The following is a 22,702-nucleotide window of genomic DNA, read 5'->3' on the forward strand; positions in this document are numbered from 1 at the left end:
TCCTCACTACAGGCCACCTTGGTCCCATCCAAGGAGTCTCATAGAGAGACCTAGATCCCCATCCCTAGAGAGGCCCTCACAGCCCCTCTTAGGCTGGCTGCCTTAGACAAATCCCTGGCAAAGAGGGAAGGAGGTGTCGAGGCATCCTGTGACCCTGGACCAGCATGAACCAGGCCTTCTTCTGTCACAAATGAGCACTAGGCAATTTGCAGTCTTTTTTTAGCCCAGTTTGTCCCTTCCCAGTTAGAAATGAGTTTCTAGTCCCAAATAGGTGATTCTACTTTCCAACAAAACCAAGGTTGTCCCTCTTGCTGATTTCTAAAACAAGTCCAGAAAACTTGTCCTTCCGTCATGATGCTGAGCCCCACCTGAGGGCTGACTATGAGGCTTCACTCTGAGATGCTGGCCCTGAGCAGCAGACAATTCTCAATTCTGAAAACCGATGTGTGCAGCAGCCTGTGCAAGGCAGCCCCTCTCAGTACTGAGTGCGTCTTGCTATGGGCAGGGCTGAGTGGGCTTGTGGGAGAGCAAGCGAGAGGGCAGGGCTCTCTCTGTCCTGCAAATGTATTTGCTTGGGATCCATGAAGAGACAGGAAGGGGAAACCATGTTTGTTTGTCCCTGGAGACTGGTCAGCTATGCCTTGCTGTTGCCCCTGCGTGGGCGGGACAGAGGGCAGTGGAGACTGGAGGGAAGGGGGAATCCAAGGAAAAGGATCTTTGGAATAGGAAATTGTCCCAGTTATTGACTAAATTGTGTCCCTCCCACAAATTCACATGTGGATCCCTCTCCCCCAGTGTCACTGTGTTTGCAGACAGGGCCTTTACAGAGGTAACTGAGGTTACATGTAGTCACAGGGGGCCCCACTCTAATAGGTCACCTTATAAGAGGACCTCATGAGAGGAGGATAGGACAGACACATGGACCAAGAAGAGACCAGGGGAGGCACAGTGGGCAAGTGTGCTTTACCTTGGCCTGCCAGCCCCAGGGCTGTGCTGCAGCCACTGTGTGTGGCCCTCTGTTAGCCAGGCTGTGCTGACTATGCCGTCCATAGTCAGATTTGGAGGGAGAGCACAGGGCTTGTTTGGAAATGTTTAGGAAAATCACCTAATGATTATGAGAATTCAGGAAACAGTTCAGAAGGCTTCTGGGGGGACAGACTGGCTCCAGAACCTGTGTTTTGGTGTCGCTTGCAGTTGCTACCCAAGCCATGAGCTAGCTGGTCCAAGGGACAACAACCCTCTTACCTCTCAAAATGAAGATCGTAGCCACAAGACAGAATTGCCCTCCAGACGCTGCGGATGTCCTGCTTGGCTCGGTCGATGACAAACTTGTGAAACCCTTCTAAGGTCAGGTACTTCTCCTCGGGGACTGATGGAAGAGTATTCACAGCGTCAGGAATTTGGTAAGAACTGTGCACGCGGGTCCCCAACCTGCTCTCCTGGCATCCCTGTTTGTAACCTGGTCCACCTGATCCATCCCTTCTCCAGGCCTCCAAGGCCGGTCACACTGCAGTGCAGGCACAGGGGAGGCCCCAGGCCTCGGCCTCCCACTGGTCTCCCAACAGAACAGGTCTCCCCCTCCCTCCTCTGTGTGAGTCTCAGAAACTCCCCACTGACATCACAGGGAGCCGCTTTCCCCAGTTCTGCTGGGGCCTCGGGTCACCAGCTGAGAACCAGGCAGGGCCTCTGGCAGGAGTCTCCTGTCACCTCTTCCTTTTTCATCTCGGTGTTCAGTATTTGCAGAACTACTATTTTCACCTCAACTCAATCAACAAAAATGGCATCCTGGCATGGCCAGGAATATTTCCCAAAGTCTTCGGAAAGGCTGCCCAAACTTCAGACCGTGGGGAGTGGGGGGATCCCCGTGGGAGGGAGCCCGGCAGGCAGGAGCCCAGAGGCTCTGTCTGAGTGGGCTGTGCAGCTCAGGAGTGGTTCCCAGGCTGTGTCCTGTTCACGCTGCTCATTTACCTTCTTGTTTTTTTGTGGGCGACTTTTCTGGATCCTTTTCGTCTGGTTTGCTCTTTTCTGGTGACTTGGGCTTCACAGTTGGTTTCTTCTCACTTAAGGCAGTCCTGCTATAGACAAAGCACTGGAATTAGAATTCCTCATGTCCACACCTCCTCGCAGGAGGCACAGAAGCACACACACACGAGCTCCCCCAACCCTCTGCTAACCAGCTCAGGGCGCATGGTTGAGACAGGGCTGGGTTAAGACTGCCTTGGTTCTGAGTGAGAAAAATGTACTGAGCAAATTTCACAGCAAATCAATGCTTTACAAGGTGCCGGATCTTGCAGATGCTTTTCAAACTCTTTCTACATACTCGAGAGCTACAGTGTCCAACAAAGCAGACACTCGTCAGATGCAGGAATTTGGGGTTAAATTAAAGTTAAGTAAAATCATGAGTTTTTCCCTCTCTGGAACACTTGAAATGTGGCAGGGTGAGAGTACTGCATTACACCAATAGCACGGACTTCCATACCCACAGAAGGAATGGTGCTGATTTAAAAGTGCTACTCGAAGCAAATTAATGAAAGGACACTGAGTTGTTCTGGCTATTTACCAACTTCTCTATTCATTCCTGCCAGGCAAGACTTGGCTGTCAGAGTTTCAACTGTGAAAATTTGAGAGTCATAAACTTGTACCTAAAGAAAATTCTATCAAGCACATGTACAGATTCATATGTGGAGCATGTTGGAGCACTAAAAAAAGGATGAGGAGTTTCTTCTGTGGTGGTCTGGAAAGATCTCCAAAACTGGTACTAAACAGACTAGCGAGGTGCAGACACATGTACACCAGCCAGCTTTATGCATGTCCATGTTCACTCATGTGCTCAGACACGTGAGTGACGTGGAAGGCACATGAGTGATGCTGGCTGTCCCAGGCAGGGGGGCCCAAGGCAAGGCCAGAGGAGAAGAGTGGCTTTTCACTGCACATGCTTTAAGAAAATAATGCACACACATAAATAAAAGGCTCTGTGTGTCAGTGTTAGAAACAGCTGGTCTGGGATGATCTTTATTTTTTTTTGGTGCTGGGAATTGAACCCAGAGCGTCACACATGCTAAGCAGTTGCTCTACCACTAAGCTATACCCCCAGCCATAGTTCAGTTTTCCCTATATACACATATGCATTTTCTAATCTTTCTAATCTATAATAACTATGCATTACTAGCATAGTTTTTTTTTTAAAAAAAAGTCTGTACATTAAAGATGTATACTTTTTTTTTTTTTTTTTGGTACTGGGTATGGTGCTTTACCACTGAGCTACATCCCCAGAACTCCTCCCCACTTTTGTTTGTGTGGTGCTGGGGATTGAACCCATGGCCTTGTGCATGCGAGGCAAGCGCTCTACCAGCTGAGCTATAGCCCCAGCTCCCCCCACCTTTTTTTTTGAGACAGGGTCTCACTACATTGCCAGGGCTGTCCTTGAACTTGGGACCCTCCTGCCTCAGCCTCTGGGCCTCTGGGCAGGCGTGCACCGTGTGCCTAGTGGACCGTCTGCCCTCCTGCCGCCAGCTCTGGCTTTCACACGCTGCAGCTGCCGTGAGCTGGGTCTCACAGTTGGTGAGGACTGGAGGCCATGGCAGCGCAGAAGAGTGCCACAGCCTCTCAGGCGCCTGCTTGGGGCCCTGCCTCCGCCCGCCAGCTGGCCCCCGTCTTCCCGAGTCCTGCGGGCGTGCACCTGACACTGTTGAGCACGGCTTTGTCCTTGGCAGGCGGCTTGGTGATGGGCCGCTTGGTGCTCACCACCTTCACGGGGTGCTGCTCCTTCCCAGCTTTGCTGTACTTGCTCTTGTCAAACTTGGGCTTTGGCACGCCGTATTTCCTCAGGATCTGCAGAGCACAAAAATAGGGAAAGGGGGTCTCAGGCTCACCCAAAAGGGCACCTACGGCCCAGCACAGCACAGGGGGTGGGGGACTACCTGGGTGAGCTGGTCTTCTAGCACCTTCTTGGGAGGCCGGACATTGGTGAAGAAGATGTGGAGGAGGTTGCCTGGAGTCTGGGAGTTGATCTGCTCCTTGCTGAGATATATGTCAGAGACCCTGATGGGCTTTGCTGGTGTCAGGCTCAGCGTCTGCTCTGAGTGGGCACAGCTCTTAAATATCTCTGTCAGGACCTCTCTGGCCCCAGGCACCAGCTTCTCACCTGCCACGGAAGGGAAGGAGGGCAAAACAGTTCTGCCATGAGCACGCTAGGCCAGGACTTGCCCCGTAGTTTCAGAAAGCAGTTTTGAGTGCAGACAACAGGCATCTACTGGAGGTGACAAGATCCCCCTCTCTGGGCACACACCTTAGCAATGTATTCAACTCTCCGTGCAATAAGGTGTAGCCCTGTGACTCTGTTTTCAGTGGGTCATGAGCCATATCTGGGCCAGGCTGCTGTCCTCTGCACTTGTCCCCTCTACTGGCTGCCTGGAAATGACAGGCTCCCCTGGAATGGCATGCCTCAGAGCTCATTCTGGACGCCGCCCCATGCAAGCAATGATCTCCCCTGGGTTTGAGCCACGTGCTCTTGAGCAGTTATTAAATGAGTTTTTGCATTATTGGAGGACATGTTGAAAAACCAGTATGATAAACAGGGTCTGGGAGTTGATCTGCCCTTTGTTGATGTGTGACAGAGACTCCGATACAAGAAAACTGTGAGCTAGAGAAAATATTTACTCTTTTGTTCATAATCAAGCCCTCTAGAAGGCACTCTGCCCTTTCCTGGGGGCATCAGGGACACATAACAATTCTGCACTCCTGCTTTCTCTGCTCCCTTCTCCCCCGACCACTCTGGCCAGACTCTCCAGAGCCCATTTAGCCACAGGGGAAAAGACTTCCTGTAGATTTGAGGCAAAAAGAAAAAAAAAAAAAAACCCACAAGGTCAATGCCTGTTACCCAAACCCAAGCACTTTCCAGATTTAAAGTGTGAAGACTGGGAAACCCTCAGGCGTCCCATGTAGACTCCTCTACGCCAAGTGGGCAGGAAAGGGGAGCAAATACTCGCCCTCAAAGGAGCAGGGCTGGGACTGAGGGGCAGCAAGGTAGCCTCTCAGATGGAAATTTAAGGAGACACTGGAAAAAAAACAAAACCCAAATACACATGATATTAAAATATAAACAGTGATGTTCAAGCAGTACTGGAGCCTGATATGGTAGGAAAAAAATGGTAACATTGATTTTGATGCTGTCCTTACATGACATTTTATTTATTTTTTTATTTTTTAGTTGGACCCAATACCTTTATTTTATTTATTTTTATGTGGTGTTGAGGATCTAACCCAGGGGCTCGCACGTGCTAGGCAAGCGCTCTACCGCTGAGCCACAGCCCAGCCCGACATTTTAATTTTTAATTTTTTGTTCCTTGTGGATATTTTACATTATTTTTTTTCTTTGGAGATGGGGTCTTTCTGGGTTGCTCAGGCTGGTCTCAAACTCCTGAGCTCAAGTACCTGGTTGTAAAGTGGGCACCACGTGTTCAGTTGTATTATATTTGACTTTTCAAAATATCATATGAAAATACTATTCATCTTTTTTTTTTTTTTTTGATAGTGAGTTGGACCCAGGGCCTAGCATGTGCTAGATATATGTTCTACCATTAAGTTAGACCTCCCATCTCTCCAAAATATGTGTATCTTAATGACTGATTTTTGGGAGCTCTTACATTTTGGGCGTAAGACCTCACTTACTTTCCCCTGATCCCAGCGCTGAGGGAATATTTCCAAATTCCATGGCTGGGAACAATAATTTGAAAAAACAAAACCTCTACTCAGTGTTATATATTTTTCCTAGAAATTACAAAACAACTTGACTCTACTATGAAATCTCAAACAATATTAAAGATTTAGAGAAAAAAACACAGATTAAACATTTTGAGAAAGACTGATAAAAACAAAATAATGACAAAGAACTGTTGCTAATTATTAGACAGAAACTCCCACTGCTTCTGAAGGGGAGCCTGGGGAGACAGCTGGCTTGGACAGATGCCCCGTCTGGATTCAGCTCTGTGGGCAGTCATTAAATTCCTGGGTCCTGGATGGACACTTGGTACCATGTGGGAAAGCCAGCCATGGCCTACCCCACAAGTCTCCAGAATGACACAAGGGATGGGAAATGGGGCTTTGTGAACAAGAGCAGGAGCTGTTTCTTTCCCAAGAGAGGGGTGGAAAGGGTAAAGCACAGTGTCCCCGAGCATTTGAGCAAAGAATTATCAGCAAATTCTTTGTTTATTCTGGCTGCACAGGACAGAACAAAATAAATACACACGAGCTTGGATAAGGGAAGCCCTGCTAGACAAAAGGGAGAAACTGCCCAGAAGGCAAGCCCCCAGGGGAGACTGGAGCAGGAGTGCCCACCTCCCCAAGTCCCTGAGTCACTCTTCCGCTCATTTCAAATCCTGCAGCTCCTAGGGATGGTAGTGGAGTCCTTGAATGCAAGATGTTCAGAGAAGAGGAAATGGTGGTGGTATGGAGGGGAAATTTTTGATCAATTTTTCTATAAACCTGAAATTACTCTCAAAAGGGTTCTGTTTTAAAATCCAAAACCTACCTTTAATTGACTTATCATTGAAATAATCTTCTAACCCCGGGCTCCCTTGAGTATCAAACAAACTCTGGTTCACTACAGATACAGTCAGAATCTCTTCTGTGGACATTTCCATCAATTCATCTTCACCATCCAAACTTGACAAGCCAATCAAATCATTATTGTTAAATAAACTTGCTCGAATTTTCTCAATCTTGGCTCGGGATCTTATCTGGGTGAACAAAGAAAAAAGGTCAGGATGTGAATTGAGAGTGACCACTCGGTATGCGTGGCATCTTCCCTCCCAACCTTTCCCTAGAATCCTGTCCTCATCTTGAGCTGCCTGCCTTGTGTGTGCTGGACTTCCTTAGAAACACCCCAAATGGGGACTTCTTAGGGGACAACTCAAGTGGGAATCTATCACTAAACCCTGGCCAGGCCCATGGCTTCACCCTGATGCTCAGGGAGTTAACTCCACATGGAGCTGAGGAAATCCCCAGGAGGAGGCCAACAGACTGAAAGAAGTGGCTGCCGGCCACACTGGGGAGGGCAGTGCAGGCAAGTGCTCCGCCTGGCGCTTCGCACTTCCAGTGGTGGGAGGACAGTTTCTACTCCACCTCCTTTTCTTTTTTCTTTCTTTCTTTTTTTTTTTTTGGTACCAGGGATTAAACTCAGGGGCACTCAACCACTGAGTCCCATCCCCAGCCCTATTTTGTATTTGATTTAGAGACAGGGTCTCACTGAGTTGCTTAGCACCTCGATTTTGCTGAGGCTGGCTTTGAACTTGCGATCCTCCTGCCTCAGCCTCCTGAGCGCTGGAATTACAGGCGTGGGCCACTGTGCCTGGCTTGATGCAGGATTTCTAAACAAGGGAGCACAATAAACAAGTGGAGCCTTGAATTGGAGTGAGTCAGCCATGTGCCCACCGTCTGAAACTAATACTGCCCAGGGCAGAGTGTGCATCTATTCTATGCTGGGGGCACCTGGTAAAGCTCACCCATCATGAAGGTCAGCTCTGCGAGCCCCTCCGCCTGCTGCTACTGTTGGCATGACCTGCATTTCCCTTAGGACATGGGCCTGGAGGGGCACTCTTAGAGATGTGACTTAGAGGAGCTGCCCCAGAGAGCCCCTAAGTGCTCCAACATCACCTGTTGGCTCATCCCTTGGAAATAATTTGGGAAGATTTTTAAAAAGGCTCAGGGGATTCAAAATGGCCATGCTGCGAGTGGCTGCCAGGGCTGGAGAGCCATTACCTCCACGACGGCAAAGCCTTTGATGGGGCGTGCCGCAAGGGACTGGTTGTCCAGGGAAGTGACTGTGTACATGGAGCCCATGTCCGACACCGAGGCCGTCTCCGCATTGTCTAGAGGCTCCCCCAGGCTGCCCAGACTGCCCAGGCTTCCAGTGCTGCACAGGGAAATGTCCAGGCTCTCCTGGCTGGACACCACGTGGGGCTCCAGCAGGCCAGGAGGAATGGGCAACTCCAGGCCGGACGGCAGTGGGTCCACCGAGAGGTCGCTGACGGTCTGAGAGACCCCCTGGGAGCTGCAGACAGAGGCTTGGCTGGTGGAGGCAGAGGCACTGATGCTCATGGCCGGGGCCAGGCTGCTGGACGTGCTCCCCTCCAGGCTGTCTGCACTGGGGAAGCCCAGCGTCTTCTCCGGCTCGGCCTTCCCATCGCCACCTTCGGCCTTGTCTTTGGGCTTCTTGGGGTCTTCTTCCTGCAGTGGAATGTAGATCTCGTCTTTGAAGACCCCGCCATGGGCATTGCAGGCCTTGCGGATAGCACCTCTGACGATGCCCTCGTCCAGGTGGGTAGGGATGCCAGAGATCACCAGCAGGCGGCTATGGGCAGTGGGGCCCACTAGGGCCTGGCAGGCATCTGCAACGGCATCACTGGTCACACCCAGGCCCTGGGGGTCCTTCCTGGTGAGGTGCCGCAGAATGATGAGCAAGGTGAGCGCTCGGTGGAACCAGAGCATGTCCTCAGGCTTGCTACCCCCGATGCTGAGCACGGCGGAGTCGGACTCCACTGTGCGGGAAGACTGCCGCTTCCCAGAGGAGGAGGCCTTTTCCCGCTTCATCTTGACTTTCTTCCTCTTGGAGAGGAGGCTGGGACTCTGCGGTGTCTGTCCTGGAGAAGAAGAGGAGGAGGACGACGAGTCACTGAGGTTTGGGGTGGTTGCTGAGGTCACTCCACTGGCTGTGACACTCATGTTGGTAGGCAGGGTCACTTCGGCAACTGCCAGGCACCCTTCCATGAGTGCATGAAAGTACGTGGAGAACCTGCCCTGGTCGCCGGCTGCCACTGCCCCAGAGCCCCCACAGGTGCTGCCTGAGACCCAGCTCTGGGTCTCCTCGTCATACAGCTTGTGCAGCTCTGACTGCAGGGCCATCAGCATGGCCAGACAGGGGTTGAGCTGCAGGGCAATGGAGGAGGACAGGCCGGCGGGGTGCTTCCTCTGCTCTAGTGCATGCACCGTGCGCAGGAGCTCTGCCAGGAGGTGGAAGACAAGTTCCTTCACGCAGGCTGCCATGTCTGTGGTCCACAGGAAATTTCCTGAGGCAGACAGAAAATAACAGCGATCACTTACGGGGCAACGACTCCGTGCTAGGCACTGTTCTGGCACCGCAGCAGATGCACGCGTTCTCACAACGCCCCGCGGGCAGTTCCTACGTTGTTCTTTCCATTTTGCAGATGAAGAAACAGGTTCAGGACTGAAGCACAGGCCCAAGGTTATACAGTTCTCAAGGGAGAGCCAGGACTCAGAGCTGGCAGGCTGGTCAAGGCCTTAACCTCTGTGCCACACGATGGCAAGCCTGCCTGCTTCTAGAGGTCAGGACAAAGCCACTGCTTCTGTGCCCCAGGCTCCATCCAGCAAGGCAGTGATAAGTTATCAGGACAGAGCCTCCCCAAGCACAGATGCCTGCTCCTGGGGCACAATTGCACCTTACCACACAGCATGGAAACACACGCTGAAAAGCTACTCCCTCCTACACTTCTGTTAGTCTTGATTGTGTGATAGGGGCTGGGGGTGTAGCTCAGTTGTCTAGCATGCCTGAGGCCATGGGTTCAATTCTAGCACTGAAGGGAAGGGAAGGGAAGGGAAGGAAAGGGAAGGGGAGGGGAAGGAAGGGGAGGGGAGGGGAGGGAGAAGGCTTACTTTGGGTTACTTAGTTAAGTTTATTTATTTGGTACTGGGGATCGAACCCTGGGCATCACACATGCTAGGCAGGCACCTTACCACTGAGCTACAGCCCCAGCCCTTTTTATTATTTTGAGACAGGGTCTCACTAAGTTGGTGAGGCTGGCCTTGACTCTGCAATCCTCCTGCCTCAGCTTCTCAAGTTGCTGGGATTACAGGTTGCACCACCGGCCTCTGTTTATTTATTAAGATTTGATGAACCTTTATTTTATTCATGTATTTACATGTGGTACTGAGAATTGAACCAAGTACCTCACACATGCTAGGCAAGTGCTCTACCACTGAGCCAAAACCCAGCCCCTGTATATTTATTCTTAACAGAGTGCACCATGAACCCCAAGCTTTTGATAGGCAACGCTAGTTAGCTAGAATTTTGTAACAGCAACTGTATATTTTCCTTGTATTTCTTTTACAGTTATGGCAAAAGATATAAATTTTTCCTTTTTATAGTAGCAATATAAAGATTTAGGGGAATACTATCTAGAACAAGCTGTCCCAAGGTCCCCCTCATAAAAGATCTGCATCTTATATTCTCATAGTCCATGTTACCTGGAACTGAACGGAAATGGAGGAAGCTTGTGTGCATAAGCCATCAGGGCTCATGAACATCAAAGGCCCACATCCCACTGAGTCTGCTGAGCTCTCAGCTGCAAAAAGCAGGCTTCAGCTGGCTACACAGGATGGGTCTGGACAGGGGAAGATAACTGGACAGGGAGTCTCCAGAGCTGGAGATGGGGCTGACCACTGGGAGCCTCTGGTTAGGTCCAGCACCTACAAACGAGGGGCTGGGTTCCCTGCTTTCTCTCAGGAGCAATGCTGTTTGAGAGTTCTCACTGGAAACAAGCTCGTGATTATCCTAGAACATGGGGTCCCCTGCAACCTACACAGAGGCTCTCCTGTCTTCAGGGGCAGGCCGAGGGATGCTACAAATGCTCTTGTAAACCTTCTTCACTGTCCTTCTTTGACCACTGGATATTTATGTCAGAGGCTTTAGAAAGAAGTGTTCACCAGAACTGCACATGGTGACCCATGAGCTGCACTGGTTACCGCCATCTTGTTCCACAGACAGTGGTTCCCTGCTTACCTCCCACAGGCACCTCCTGGACTGCTTTAAAGAATTTCATTTAATTGTCAGCATTTAAAAACTGGGGAATTCACATTGTATCTGGAGTCCCAGCTTTTCTTGAAGTGAAAATACCAGTTGTGGCAGAAACTTCAAAGATCGTGACCAGTTAGGGCTTAGCAGCCGCCGGCCAGGACACACCCTCCCTCTCCTTCTTTATTTTTCCCATTGACATTATCTGACCCCCAGAGGTGTCTGGGTTTGCAGTTTTTCCTCACCAACATTTTATTATGATAAAATTAAAAAACAGAAAAGTTGAAAAAATTATACGGTAAAGAAAATTATATGTTCACCATCTGTATTCCACCATTAAAATACTACACTTGCTTTATTACACATATATCCATCTCTTTATTCATCTATAAATCAACTTAATTTTTACTTTTTTCTGAGTAAGTTGTGGATCCCAAAACACATCCGCAGACAAACTATTAATGGAAGTCCAATATTTACTTAGAATGTCTTTAAGGTAAATCTGCAGATGGCAAAATGCACCACCTTTTCACCCCTCTGGGGGCTGTGCAGGCATGACACCTGATTCTGTAGCATTGCTCATTCCCACACCACTCTTCACCCCTAAAGTTACAATAATGGCACATATTTACATCTTAAAATAAAGTATGACAAAATTGATCTATTTTCATGGTTAGTTGCCACCTAAATATGATGGTTTTTTAATCTACAAATCATGCATTTAGGGGTCTAGGCTACGCTACAGTCTATTCTTAAGCCCACCTCAAATGAGGAAGCGGCGGCCGCCTGGGCTGCTGGTGGTCCCTGCCCCACTTATCTGCAGCTATCTCCTCAGGCCCTTGCTGCCACCCAGTGGCTCTTGAGGGAAGGCACGCCTCACCTAGCAGCTCCACCACCTGCAGGAGGACTGAGGTGGGAATCGTGTCAGGCTCATCTTCAGACTTCCCTTCTCCATCCTCTGACTTCCATGACAGCAGCTGCTCTGCGAAGGCCATAGCCAGCGGGAACTCCAGGGGCAGAGAATGCAATACCAGCACGGCTCCAGGAGGGGGAGACACTCCTAGAAGGGCCCAGAAGGAGAATGTGTGACTCAGCATCTGAGCCAAACAAGCCTGCAAAAAGGACCTCTCTGAGGTGCATGTGGAGAACCAGAGGCGGAAAGCCCAACCCTCATCAGTTCAGGGTGGGAATAAATAGATGTCCTGAGGCTCCACACTGCAGATGCCCCAGCCACAGGGGGGACAGAGGCCAGCTCCAGATGCACTTGCTGGTGTGCAAAGAGTAGCAATGGGAACAGAGGTGGATAAACATCCCCCATTCAGTTAGAAACCAGTTGGTGGTCTAGGTGTAGTGGTGCTCACCTGTAAGCCTAGCTACTTGGGAGGCTGAGCAGGAGGATTATAAGTTTGAGGTCCGCCTCAGAACTTAGACCTTGCCTCAAACCAAACCAACTGGCCTTTATGCCCAGAATGGGAATTAAGTTATACTTTAAAAGATACTTCACTAGAACTCTCCCAGCTTTGAAAAGAAATAATTGATTCTTTTGCATGACTGCAATTGCATCAAGACTTTTAAGCCTATACCAAGTGGACCAGCATGGTGTCCCCAAAACCCAAGGTACTACCAGGACTGTCTCTCTCTCTCTCTCTCTCTCTCTCTCTCTCTCTCTCTCTCTCTCTCTCAGATCAAACACAGGACTCTACTGCTGAGCTACACCCCCAACCCCTCAACCTTACTGTCATGGTCTAAGCCTGACCCTGCAGCCTGCAGTGAGAGGGAGGAAGTTCTAGACCCGCTCCTCCTTACATCCCACACTATCCCAAGCCCCATGACAAACAATGATCAGATCAAGTCGGTGTGCTGGGGTGTGGGTGAGTTAGGAGGAACCATGCTGGCTGGCCTTCTTTGGGGTGAACAGTCACATGGTGGTAACTGTGGAATGGTGGGCAGAGATCTCAATTTATTTTTAAATTTTCATTTGGGGGTTTTTATGGTGCTGGGATTGAACTCACAGCCTGGCACACAGTAGGCATGTGCTCTACCACTGACTCCCACTCCCAGACAGATTCTGTTTTTAACACCAAGTTTAAAAACAGCTATGAAAACAACAGACTCTAATAAAAAAAAGATCATAAAGGCTGGGTGTGGTGGCACAAACCTGTAATCCCAGCTACTTGGGAGGGTGGGGGAGAAGATTGCAAGTTCAAGGCCAGCCTCAGCAACTTAGTGGGATCCTGTCTCAAAAATAAAATAAACATGAAAGGGCTGGGTTTGTAGCTTGGTGGTAGAACATTTGCCTGGTATGTGCTAGGCTCTGGGTTCAATCTCTAGCACCAGGAACACAGATCCAGAGATCCTAAAGTTGTTTAGCAGTGACCAAATCACTGAAGAAATGTCCCTCATCCCTTTGCCTAAAAATGCAAGGTCTCAAGAATGAGGGCTGTGAGATAGAAGGCCCATTTTTCTGGCTGAAAGTTCAAATATAGTTTATCACTGTCTCTGGCCAACGCGTGTCCATCTTTTCTTGTCAAACATGCCAGTGAGGAGCAGTGCAAGATGGGGACTGAGATGCTTTCCCTTTTGCAGGCCTCAGTCTGTGAAGATGACAGGCACCTAGAGCTTCCACAGTGCAGAGGTGGGATCTCAACAAAATACAGAACTCGGGAGACTGCATTAAGGAGGCCAGGGAGTCGAGAGCAGGTGGGTTCCCACCTGGATGGGGAGCAGGTGCTCATTTTGGTCAGTGCCCCGTTATACACTCCAGAATTCGGTTTCAATGAGAACCCGAGGAATGGCAACAGGGTCATGGGAGCCGAGGAGGCTGTGAGGACGGGACTGCTCTGTTGAGATCATTCTGAGCAGTACAGATCCCAGGGCACCCTGGTGAAGGAAGGACATCCCTACTGTGGCCTGGGCAGCCTCTGACAGGCTGTGAAATCTATTGCCTCTCAAATACCCTACCCCAAGCAGTCCTGTTATTTACCCGTAGAAACTGGGACCCAGCAAGACACAAAATCCCTCCTATCTTGCAAAAGAAAAGTAGCAGAGCAGGGTGTGCACTGCTGGCATCCCCAGGAGCCGAGACAGACTCACCTAGCTTGATGTGCACCCTGTCTGTGGAGAGCACCACAGAAGGGTACTGGTCAGCCGTGGGCGGAGGTGCAAGCCCAGTGTTGGCCGGGGATGCATCCCGAGGGTAACAGGCAGCCTCGATGAGGTTCAGCTGGCCGGTTCGCTTCACTTTGTGGCCAAGCCCGTACACGAGGACGCGTGCCCAGGGTGCCTTGTACAGAGAGGAGCTGAGAGGGAGGAGGTGTTAATACAGACTCTGGCCACGCACACCAGAAAGCTGAGTGTGAACGGGCACCTGTCATCTCTACCACCTGCCAGAAGGTCATCTGCATAAGGTGATTTCCCCACCCGTGGCAATGTGGGAAGAGCTGTGAGTCATCTTTAGAGATGCTACATGTTCACAGCTGAAGATGAGCCCTTCTTCTCCACCACTGCTCCCAGAATCCATTTGGCTTTTCTCTCCCCATCACCTTCATTTTGAGAAAGGGCAACTTACTCTTTGCGGAATCCAGATTGACTTTCTTTACAAGACACCACAACAAAAGCCGCCCCGGGAAAATTAACATCCATATTGACTTTGGACTCGGATATCGGGAATTCTTCTGAGGGGAACTGCTCTGGTGCTGTCTGCAAAGAGATATTAAATAAGGAAAGCCACAGGCTAAACACAGGGAGAACGTTTTGTCTTCTCATCTCATGAAGCTAAAGGATCCAGCCAAAGCCCAGAACAGAACAAAACAAAAAAGCCTGGGAGGAAGGAAGCTCCGGATGAGACAAGCAGAAGAGCTTCTATGAAAAGGCAATCAAAGCGGCCAGTGGCTTGAGGGAGAAAGGGGAGCCATTTTTAGGAAGCTATGAAGACTTGTAACAACAACAAAAAAACAACCAACCAAACAAACAAAAAAACCCCGAGAACCGCAGTTCAGGCCGTCAGCTCCAGACTTCTACCTGCAGGAAGGAGCATATCTGCCTCGTGAGCTCCAGAAGGCTCTCCTCGCCCTGGTGCAGGGTGCGGGTGATGGCCACACTCAGCCACTCTCTCACTGTCTGGGAGCTGCCCTGGTAAAAGAGGTCCGTGGCGGAACAGTTCTGGGAGTGTATGCAGTGCTGCAGGGACTGCGCCAGGAGGATGGAGCTGGAGCTGATGGTGCCATCTGGGGACAGGAAGAGCACAGGCGTTTACAAGAACCCCGCAGCCAGCTTTGTGACCACCTGAGTCAGAAATAACAAATGACCCATCTGGGTAAACTGGCCTGGATGGGGTCACTGTGGATAACAGACATCACCACCAGTCAGAGCATCTAGCAGGGTGGCATTAGTGGACACAGCTAAATGTCTGCTCTCTGTTTAGCAGCAAAACTGCTGCCTAGAATAACACAGGAAGCAGAGGCTAGCAAATGGATTGAAGCGGGGCTGTTGGGATGAGAGGCCAAGAACCCCATCTATTCAGCTGCTCGGGGCCACCCTGGGCTGCTCCAAGGAATGGCTAGGGTGCCTTAGAGTGGCATTAAAGCAATGTGTCTGTCATCATTGTAAAGCTTCCTACAGGTAGATTTCAGAGTCTCCAAATTCTCAGGGTGAGCTGAGGGACCAGCACTCCACCCAGCAAGTGTAGATAAGACACACACAGGTGCTGGCCGGGACCCCAGCGCCTGTGAGCTGGGAGGCAGCTGGCTGAGAGGCTGCTGGGTTCAGAGTACTGCCTGCAGGGGACCTCCCTCAATCTGGTTCCCACCTCCGTTTTGGGGAAGTGAAGGGGAGCTGATGGGGCAGAGGGGCATTCCTGGGGAGCACCGAGAGCCCCCACCAAGGGCCTCAGGCCAAACAGATACACAGGAAGCCTAAAGCAGCTCCCCTGAGGTCCTGGGGAGTTGGACAGTCTGCTCTGGAGGTGTCTGAAAGCAGGGACACCTTGGCTTTCCACCAGGCAGAATGTCTGTGGCAGCAGTACAATGACTAGGTTTCTCTTCTTCTTTTTTGGGTACTGGGAACTAAACTCAGGGGTGTTTTAACACTGATCTACCTTTTTCTTTATTTTGAGACAGGATCTTGTGAAGTTGCTGAGGCTGGTCTTGAACTTGCACTCCTTCTGCCTCAGGCTCCTGAGCACCACTACACCTGCTTGTCTTTGCTTTTGTGTTGTAGAAGAGGTGGCTCTCCCTCCACCCAGACCAACTCTTTAGTGTTTTAGAACTCACTCCATCAGTTATGTGCCCTGTGCCAGGAGTCAGCATCTCTTCCCAGCTCCTCTCACCCCATACACATGTGACAAATTACTACAAAATGCACAGTGATTTAAAAACGCTATTTATCATTCCTTGTGACCCTCTGGGTTGACTGGGCAGTTCAAGGCCTCATGTGATACTAGTTAGAATCACCTGTGTGACTCCATTTGTCTGAGCTCGTCTGGAGCTGGAATGACCAAGAGAGCCCCTCTCACCACAGGCCTCTCCATGTGGTCAGTTGCTCCACCTGTATGTCCTTATAGCAGGGTGCCAGGTTCTGGAGGTAGGAGTGTGATCAGATTTCCTAGACAATAGTCCATGTTCCCTGACCCACAGTTAGTTTGGAAAGTTCAATGAACACTCATCAGATTAATAACTAATGTGAATAAAATACTTCCATTTTTCAAAGTGCAAGCAAGCACAATTGCAGTTCTTGGGCTTCGCTTAGCCCCTGGTCTCACAGGACCGTGTCTCCTCCCTCTGTGGGGACGAGCAGACCAGTACACTCTTGCATGCCTGGCGCAAGCTCAGGGCTCTTCTCATCTGCACTGATTTCTGGGCTAAGTCTTACCTGGGAGGGGAGGGGCGAGGAGCTGATTGGACAGCAGCTGCAGGTGCTCCAGAGTGATGTCTCGGATGGCAGGGATGTGGAAGAGGCGGGTAAACAAGTGAGGGAACTTGGGGGCGAAGATGTTGAGCAGGGCCATGCGGCAGTAGAGCCTGGCCAACGCAGCCTCACACCGCAGCAGCTCCCTGCAGGGGAAAGTGGGAGAGAGGCCCTGAGTACTGAGGGCCAGCAGCAGGGCTCTGAAGGGAAGGACCTCAGTTCAGGTTCCTTTCCTGGCCCACGTTCTGTGCCCCAAGTGAGCTACTTGTGTTCTAAACAAAAACCACATTAGTTATGTTTGATTTTTCCTAATTCAAAAGCACTGTGGGAAAAAAAATGAAAATGTCTACACAAAAACTTGTCCATGTGTAATCACAGCAGCATCATTTGTGAGAGCCAAATATGGAAACACCTCAAATGTCCGTTAACTTCGTGGCATGTCCATACAATAAAACATTATTTTGCAATAAAAAGGAATGAAAGGAAGACCTTTTTGAAGAGGGGATCACTCACTGGGATCTGCATGAGAAGAGCCAGACGGCCCCGCAGAGTTGTCAGGAGGAAAGGAGCCTGGTGTGAGGGGAGCAGAAGAGCCCTCCCTGCTGGAGCGGAGGTGGGGAAGTCTACTCCTGGGGAGCAGGGAGGCTCGGAAGGTGAGAATTAGAAGAGTAAGCTGGGATCTGTTTCTAGAGATCACCCTTTTAGAGTGGCCACATCCACTCTGGCTATTATGGAAAGAAGCAGGAGTTGAGGACTAGACTGTATGGCAGTGCTGGAAAGGGAGGGACGGGGACAGATAAGATGCGGCTTGCTGACGGCTCACAGGCGGCGGTGAGGAAGAAGGATGGCTGTGCTGTACTTTCTAGGTATGGGAAAGCCAGAGGGGGTGGTTTTGTGGGGAACTTATGAATTACATTCTACCTTATGAATTACATTTTAGGTGCCTATGAGATGATGTGTGAGTCAAAGGTCATCAAGACCTTTCCTCCATAGAATCACCTTTGGTTAGTCTCCTGTGCTCTCAATTCCTCTTAAAACCTGACAAAGAATGACAGCACGTGACTAGCCTCTTACTGTGAAAGTGACCCCTGACTGGCAGGCAGCATCTGGACTGCAAGGACTGTGAGGAAGGACACTCTCAGAGGGAAGCCACAGCTGCTGTGCCTTCTGGAGCGTGGCATGCCTCAGGCTGGAATCTCTGGAAGAGTCACAGGAGATCTGGGCTCTGATCCAGTCATAGGATGCTCAACTATCACAAGAACCTTGCTGGGTTTGGTCGACCCTTCACTCCTGAGCGGTCACGCAGCCCCTGACCTTCTGTGTGGGTCTCTGTGGGTGCTGGAGAAACACTCTTGATCACGCCTCCTGCCCTCTATCTTGTTACTTTGTCTTCCAGTGTCACCTATTTTGGTCTTGTGGATCTGACTAACTGAACTGAGGATTTTCTAAAGGGGCAATGCAGTATCTGAGTGGACATGGCGAGGAGACAGCTGGACACACGGACCTGGATTTGTAGTGATACACGCTGAGCTTGGTGTGGAGGAACTGTGATGGCCAGGGAGGGCTGGCATGCACAATAGTACACAGAGACCTTCATTAGAAAACTCACTTATTATTATATTTTCTCTGAATTGTTATAAGAATTTTTAAGACCGAAAGGAACAATTCACAGGGAAATTGTATTGGTACACAGCAGGAACTTTGCCATATCTTTCCGTTTTAGGTTTTTTTTTTTTTTTTTTTGTGTGTGTGTGTGTGTGTGTGTGTGATTTCATGTAGTTGTTGTTATAGTTGAACACAATACCTTTATTTATTTATTTTTATGTGGTGCTGAGGATTGAACCCAGTGCCTCCTATGTGCGAGGTGAGCGCTTACCACTGAGCCACAGCCCTGGCCGCTGGGTCTTTTGGTTTTAATCTGCTGGCGCAGGCAGCTGCCACAGTACTTCAGTTTGCTTCCAGCGTGTGTCCAGTGCCAGGCACAGAGCCAGCATTCCTGGGACACCTGCTAGTTTAGCGAGAACAGTGGGCTGACTGCTCCCACAGTGCCTGGGCCCCTTCCTGATTCGCTACCTCTTCTTGAGTTGCTTTCCTCAGAATAATTTTTTCCACTCTTGGAATCTCTAGCTGTCCTCAGCCCCCCAATCTATAGCAGAGTGCTTGTGGCAGAGACCAGATGATTCTATATCCTTCAACTTTTCTGCCTAACTCCCCAAATTTTTCTACTACCTTTTCTGGTTGTCTTCTCTCTTTCTCTAACCCTCAGCTTTGGAAGGAAAGCCTTCTTGTCAAGGATTAATGGTACATGCAGAAAAACACAGTGGATTTCTGTGACTCCTCAGAAAGAAGGGCTCTACTTTACCTGTGAATTTGAAGGTTGGTGTTGTCCAGTGTGACCAGCCCATTGGTGGCAGTCCTTCGGTAACCTGCAGGGGGCCTCTCCAACATGTCAATGGGGTACCAATACCGCACCAGCACCCCCTCACTCCGGAGATATGTTTCCACCTGCACCAGCTCGTTCACCTACAACAGGAAAAGGAAATGTCTGCTTTTTAATAACTTCGTTTTCCAAATTTATATACATATACAATATACAAAAACTCCCAGGTTTTAGCTATGATGCTTATAATTTGCATCTACTTGTTATTTCATGAACAAAATTAATAAACTGAAAAGGAATTCATAATACATTCTGTCTCTCTCTGGTGCTTTGAAACGAGAAGTGTTCTGCCACTTAGTTATGCCCCTTGGTCTCCTGTTTAATAAATTCTTAATTATAAATTAACACAAAATAGAAAGGCTAAAAGCCAGTTATTCCAACAAGCAAGCAAACAATGCTCAAAGTAGAAAACAAAAACTAAAACAAAAAAACGCCAGTTTGGTGGTGCACACCTGGAATCCCAGCAACTTGAAAGGCTGAGGCAAGACTGCTAGTTTGAGGCAGTTCTTAGTGAGATGTGTCTCAAGATAAAACATAAAATGGACCGTGGATGTAGCTCAGTGGTAAAGTACCCCTGGATTTAATCCCCAGTGCCAAAAACCAAACAAACAACAAACAAAACCCCACAAAGTAGAAAAAACTTTAAATAAAAATAAACACGTGTACATGTCTACATGTATGTACATATATCCACACACATGTACAAATGTGTGTTTACATATAATCTGCAAATTAATATGTATTGTCAGATTATAACAATAAATGCTAGTTTCATGCCATTAAGTCTAAAAGTTCAGACATGTGGTTGGTACTGACAGTGTTTTAGTTTCCCATACCAGATGGAAAATTTTAATTGGTATAAAAAAACTAATGAAGACCTTCAATGTAATAATAAGTTAACAATTTAAAGAAGGGGCTGGGGATGTGGCTCAAGTGGGGATGTGGCTCAAGTGGTAAGGCGCTCGCCTGGCATGCGTGCGGCCTGGGTTCGATCCTCAGCACCACATACAAACAAAGATGTTGTATCCGCCGAAAACTAAGAAAAATAAATATTTAAAAAATTCTCTCTCTCTCTCTCTCTCTCTCAAAAAAAAAAAAAAAATTAAAGAAAACGGTGGAGGGTTGGAGTTGTGGCTCAGCGGTACAGCGCTTGCCTGGCATATGTGAGGCCCTGGGTTTGCTCCTCATCACCACAGACAAATAAATAAAACAAAAGATTCATTGACAACTTAAAAATAAATAAAAAATAAGCTCACATATATCATGCATTCTGGATTTAAATGCCAATGTGATTTTTACTCAGGGACAATTAAAATTACCGAAGTAATCAAATTACTTGAGAAATAATAGTATGATTACTTTACAAAATTTCCATTTTTCTAATTTTTATTTTCATACATTTCCATTGCTGAAAAATACCATTAGCAATTATCTTCTGATAACTAAAATTAGAAGTCTGTATTAGATGGCAGTGGGAGATTCAGGATTACTGATGGAGTTTTCTATTTAAATGGTCACCTCAGTAAACCATTAGTCAATGACCCCTCTGAAGAATTTATTGAGTTACATTAAGTCCTGGTAAAATGTAGTCAGCTAAAGATGTAAATTTTTAAAAGGTCAATTTCAAAGCATTAATGGTGCTATGCATGGTAGAACATGCCTGTAATCCCAGTGGCTTGGGAGGCTGAGGCAGGAGGAACACAAGTTCAAAATCAGCCTCAGCAACTTAAAGAGGCCCTAAGCAACTTAGTGAGACCCTGTCTCTAAATAAAAAAGGGGCCAGGAATGTGGCTCAGTGGTTAAGCACCCCTGGATTCAATCCACAGTACCCCCCAAAAAACAAAGTATTAATGGTACCTAACATTATCATACTCCTGAATGACACTGAAGCTTGTATCTACCTAGTGAAAAAGATAACTCTTCATCGGAGATTCATAGGTTTGATTTCATTAGTCTTTCTTACATGGGAAAGTTCAAAACCATGTAGTTACAGCTTTCAAACAGAATCCTGTTTTCAAAAGACAGCTCTGGCTTTGCCTTCTCTCACTCTTTTCTGTCCTTCCTCTGCCCCGGTCACTCCGAATCCTCATGAGCCCCATGAGAAAGTTTCATAAAATGGAGACAATTAGTGAATGAGGTTAACGAACTCACTTGACAGATAGGGAAACTGAGGCTGAAACAATTAGTGAGATGATGTGATCCAAATGACAAAGCTCTTTGGTCTGTGTCTAACAATCCTGACAGTGCTGTGTCTAACACCCATTCCAGAACAACGGGAGAACTTCCCCTGGAACTTGGGTGGAGATGAGGTTTGGACACGGCTGTGTGGTAGAGCTGGTGTGGTCTCGGGGAGTTGATGGCACCAAGAGTTAGGAGCTAACAGTGAGCTATCAGTCCTGATTCCTGGTTCGAACACACGAAAAAAAAAACTCAGGCAAGAAATTTGGCATGAGAGCATTTTTATTTGGCATCTTTGTCCCTAATTTGAAGAGAAACCCAAATGAATAATCCCTTTTTTCTGCAGTGCCGGGGACAGAACCCAGCACCTCAGGTGTGCTAGGCATATGCTCTACTACTGAGCTGCACCCCTGCCCACGAGCTCGTTTTCATTTGCAGGTCTGGGGCTTTCACCCAGGGGCGCTCTGCTACCGAGCCATATCCCCAGTCCTTTTTATTTTTTATCTTGAGACAGGGCCTTCCTAAGCTCTCTAGGCTGAACTGGAACTTGCCATCAAACTTTTTGCATAGCTTGGATAATGGGCATGTGCGCTGTACCTGGCTTCCCAGAATCACTTTCTAAGGTGCATGGGAGTCTGGGCACGAAGGCCTCAGCATATGAGAGGGCTGATCACTCTGAATGGCTGTTCACTTACTGAATCAACGTCTAAGACGACTCCATGAAGTCCAAAGGTTTTCAGCATCCCACGGATGGCAAATTTTGGCAAAGCAGTTCCAACGGTACTGCTGGCTACATTATTACTGTCTGGAGAGCGAGTTACAACTGTGAGACCTGAGGAGGTAGAGGTAGAAACTTCTTTAGGAAGAAGTAGCATGTCACTTTGAGACCCTAGATTATAGGGTCAAAAATAGCTCTATGGCATTAAACAATGCCCTCAGCATTTTTACAACAAAAAAAGAGCACAGCTCAGCCTGAAAAGCAATACAATAGCATGTTTTAAAGACACTTGTAATTCACGGATGAAAATACAAAAACGCCACTTAAAAATAGGCAAAGGATTTGAATAAACAGTTCCCCAAAGAGAAGGAAAAGATAACACATGAAAAGATGTTGAATATTAGTTATTAATCATTAGGGAAACGCATGTCAAAGCCACAAAGAGATACTTCACACAAAGTATACAGCTAAATAAAAAAGACAATAACTAGTGCTGGCAAGGATATGTGGTTATTAGAACTTTCACACATTGCTGGTGGGATTGCACTGTGCTGCAGACATTTTGAAAAATAGTTGGGCAGCTCCTCAAAAAGTTACACCCAAAACCACCAAATGACCCAGCAATTCCACCCCTATATACACACCAAGAAGAAAC

The 22,702-nt window shown here is 48.5% G+C and overlaps 1 protein-coding gene across 6 annotated transcripts in view; it reads right to left on the reverse strand.

Moving 5' to 3' along the window:
- HECTD4 (HECT domain E3 ubiquitin protein ligase 4) overlaps positions 1–22,702 on the reverse strand; it is a 188,896-nt gene that overhangs the window by 13,141 nt on the left and 153,053 nt on the right. For 4 of the 6 annotated variants that reach the window (XM_081286402.1, XM_081286400.1, XM_081286403.1 and 1 more), the window contains exons 54-66: positions 22,025–22,161; positions 19,074–19,234; positions 16,676–16,857; positions 14,828–15,033; positions 14,376–14,506; positions 13,901–14,106; positions 11,688–11,867; positions 7,759–9,065; positions 6,530–6,737; positions 3,921–4,144; positions 3,680–3,831; positions 1,969–2,075; positions 1,246–1,369 (exon numbers count right to left, since the gene is read on the reverse strand). In XM_081286402.1, coding sequence (XP_081142528.1) covers positions 1,246–1,369; positions 1,969–2,075; positions 3,680–3,831; positions 3,921–4,144; positions 6,530–6,737; positions 7,759–9,065; positions 11,688–11,867; positions 13,901–14,106; positions 14,376–14,506; positions 14,828–15,033; positions 16,676–16,857; positions 19,074–19,234; positions 22,025–22,161 — 3,325 coding nt within the window. Of the gene's footprint in view, positions 1–1,245; positions 1,370–1,968; positions 2,076–3,679; positions 3,832–3,920; positions 4,145–6,529; positions 6,738–7,758; positions 9,066–11,687; positions 11,868–13,900; positions 14,107–14,375; positions 14,507–14,827; positions 15,034–16,675; positions 16,858–19,073; positions 19,235–22,024; positions 22,162–22,702 lie in introns of those variants that run through there. The other 2 variants (XM_081286401.1, XR_014021088.1) reach the window with 2 other exon arrangements.

The sequence above is a fragment of the Spermophilus citellus genome, assembly GCF_964194105.1.
Source record: "Spermophilus citellus genome assembly, chromosome: 3".
NCBI lineage: Eukaryota > Metazoa > Chordata > Mammalia > Rodentia > Sciuridae > Spermophilus > Spermophilus citellus.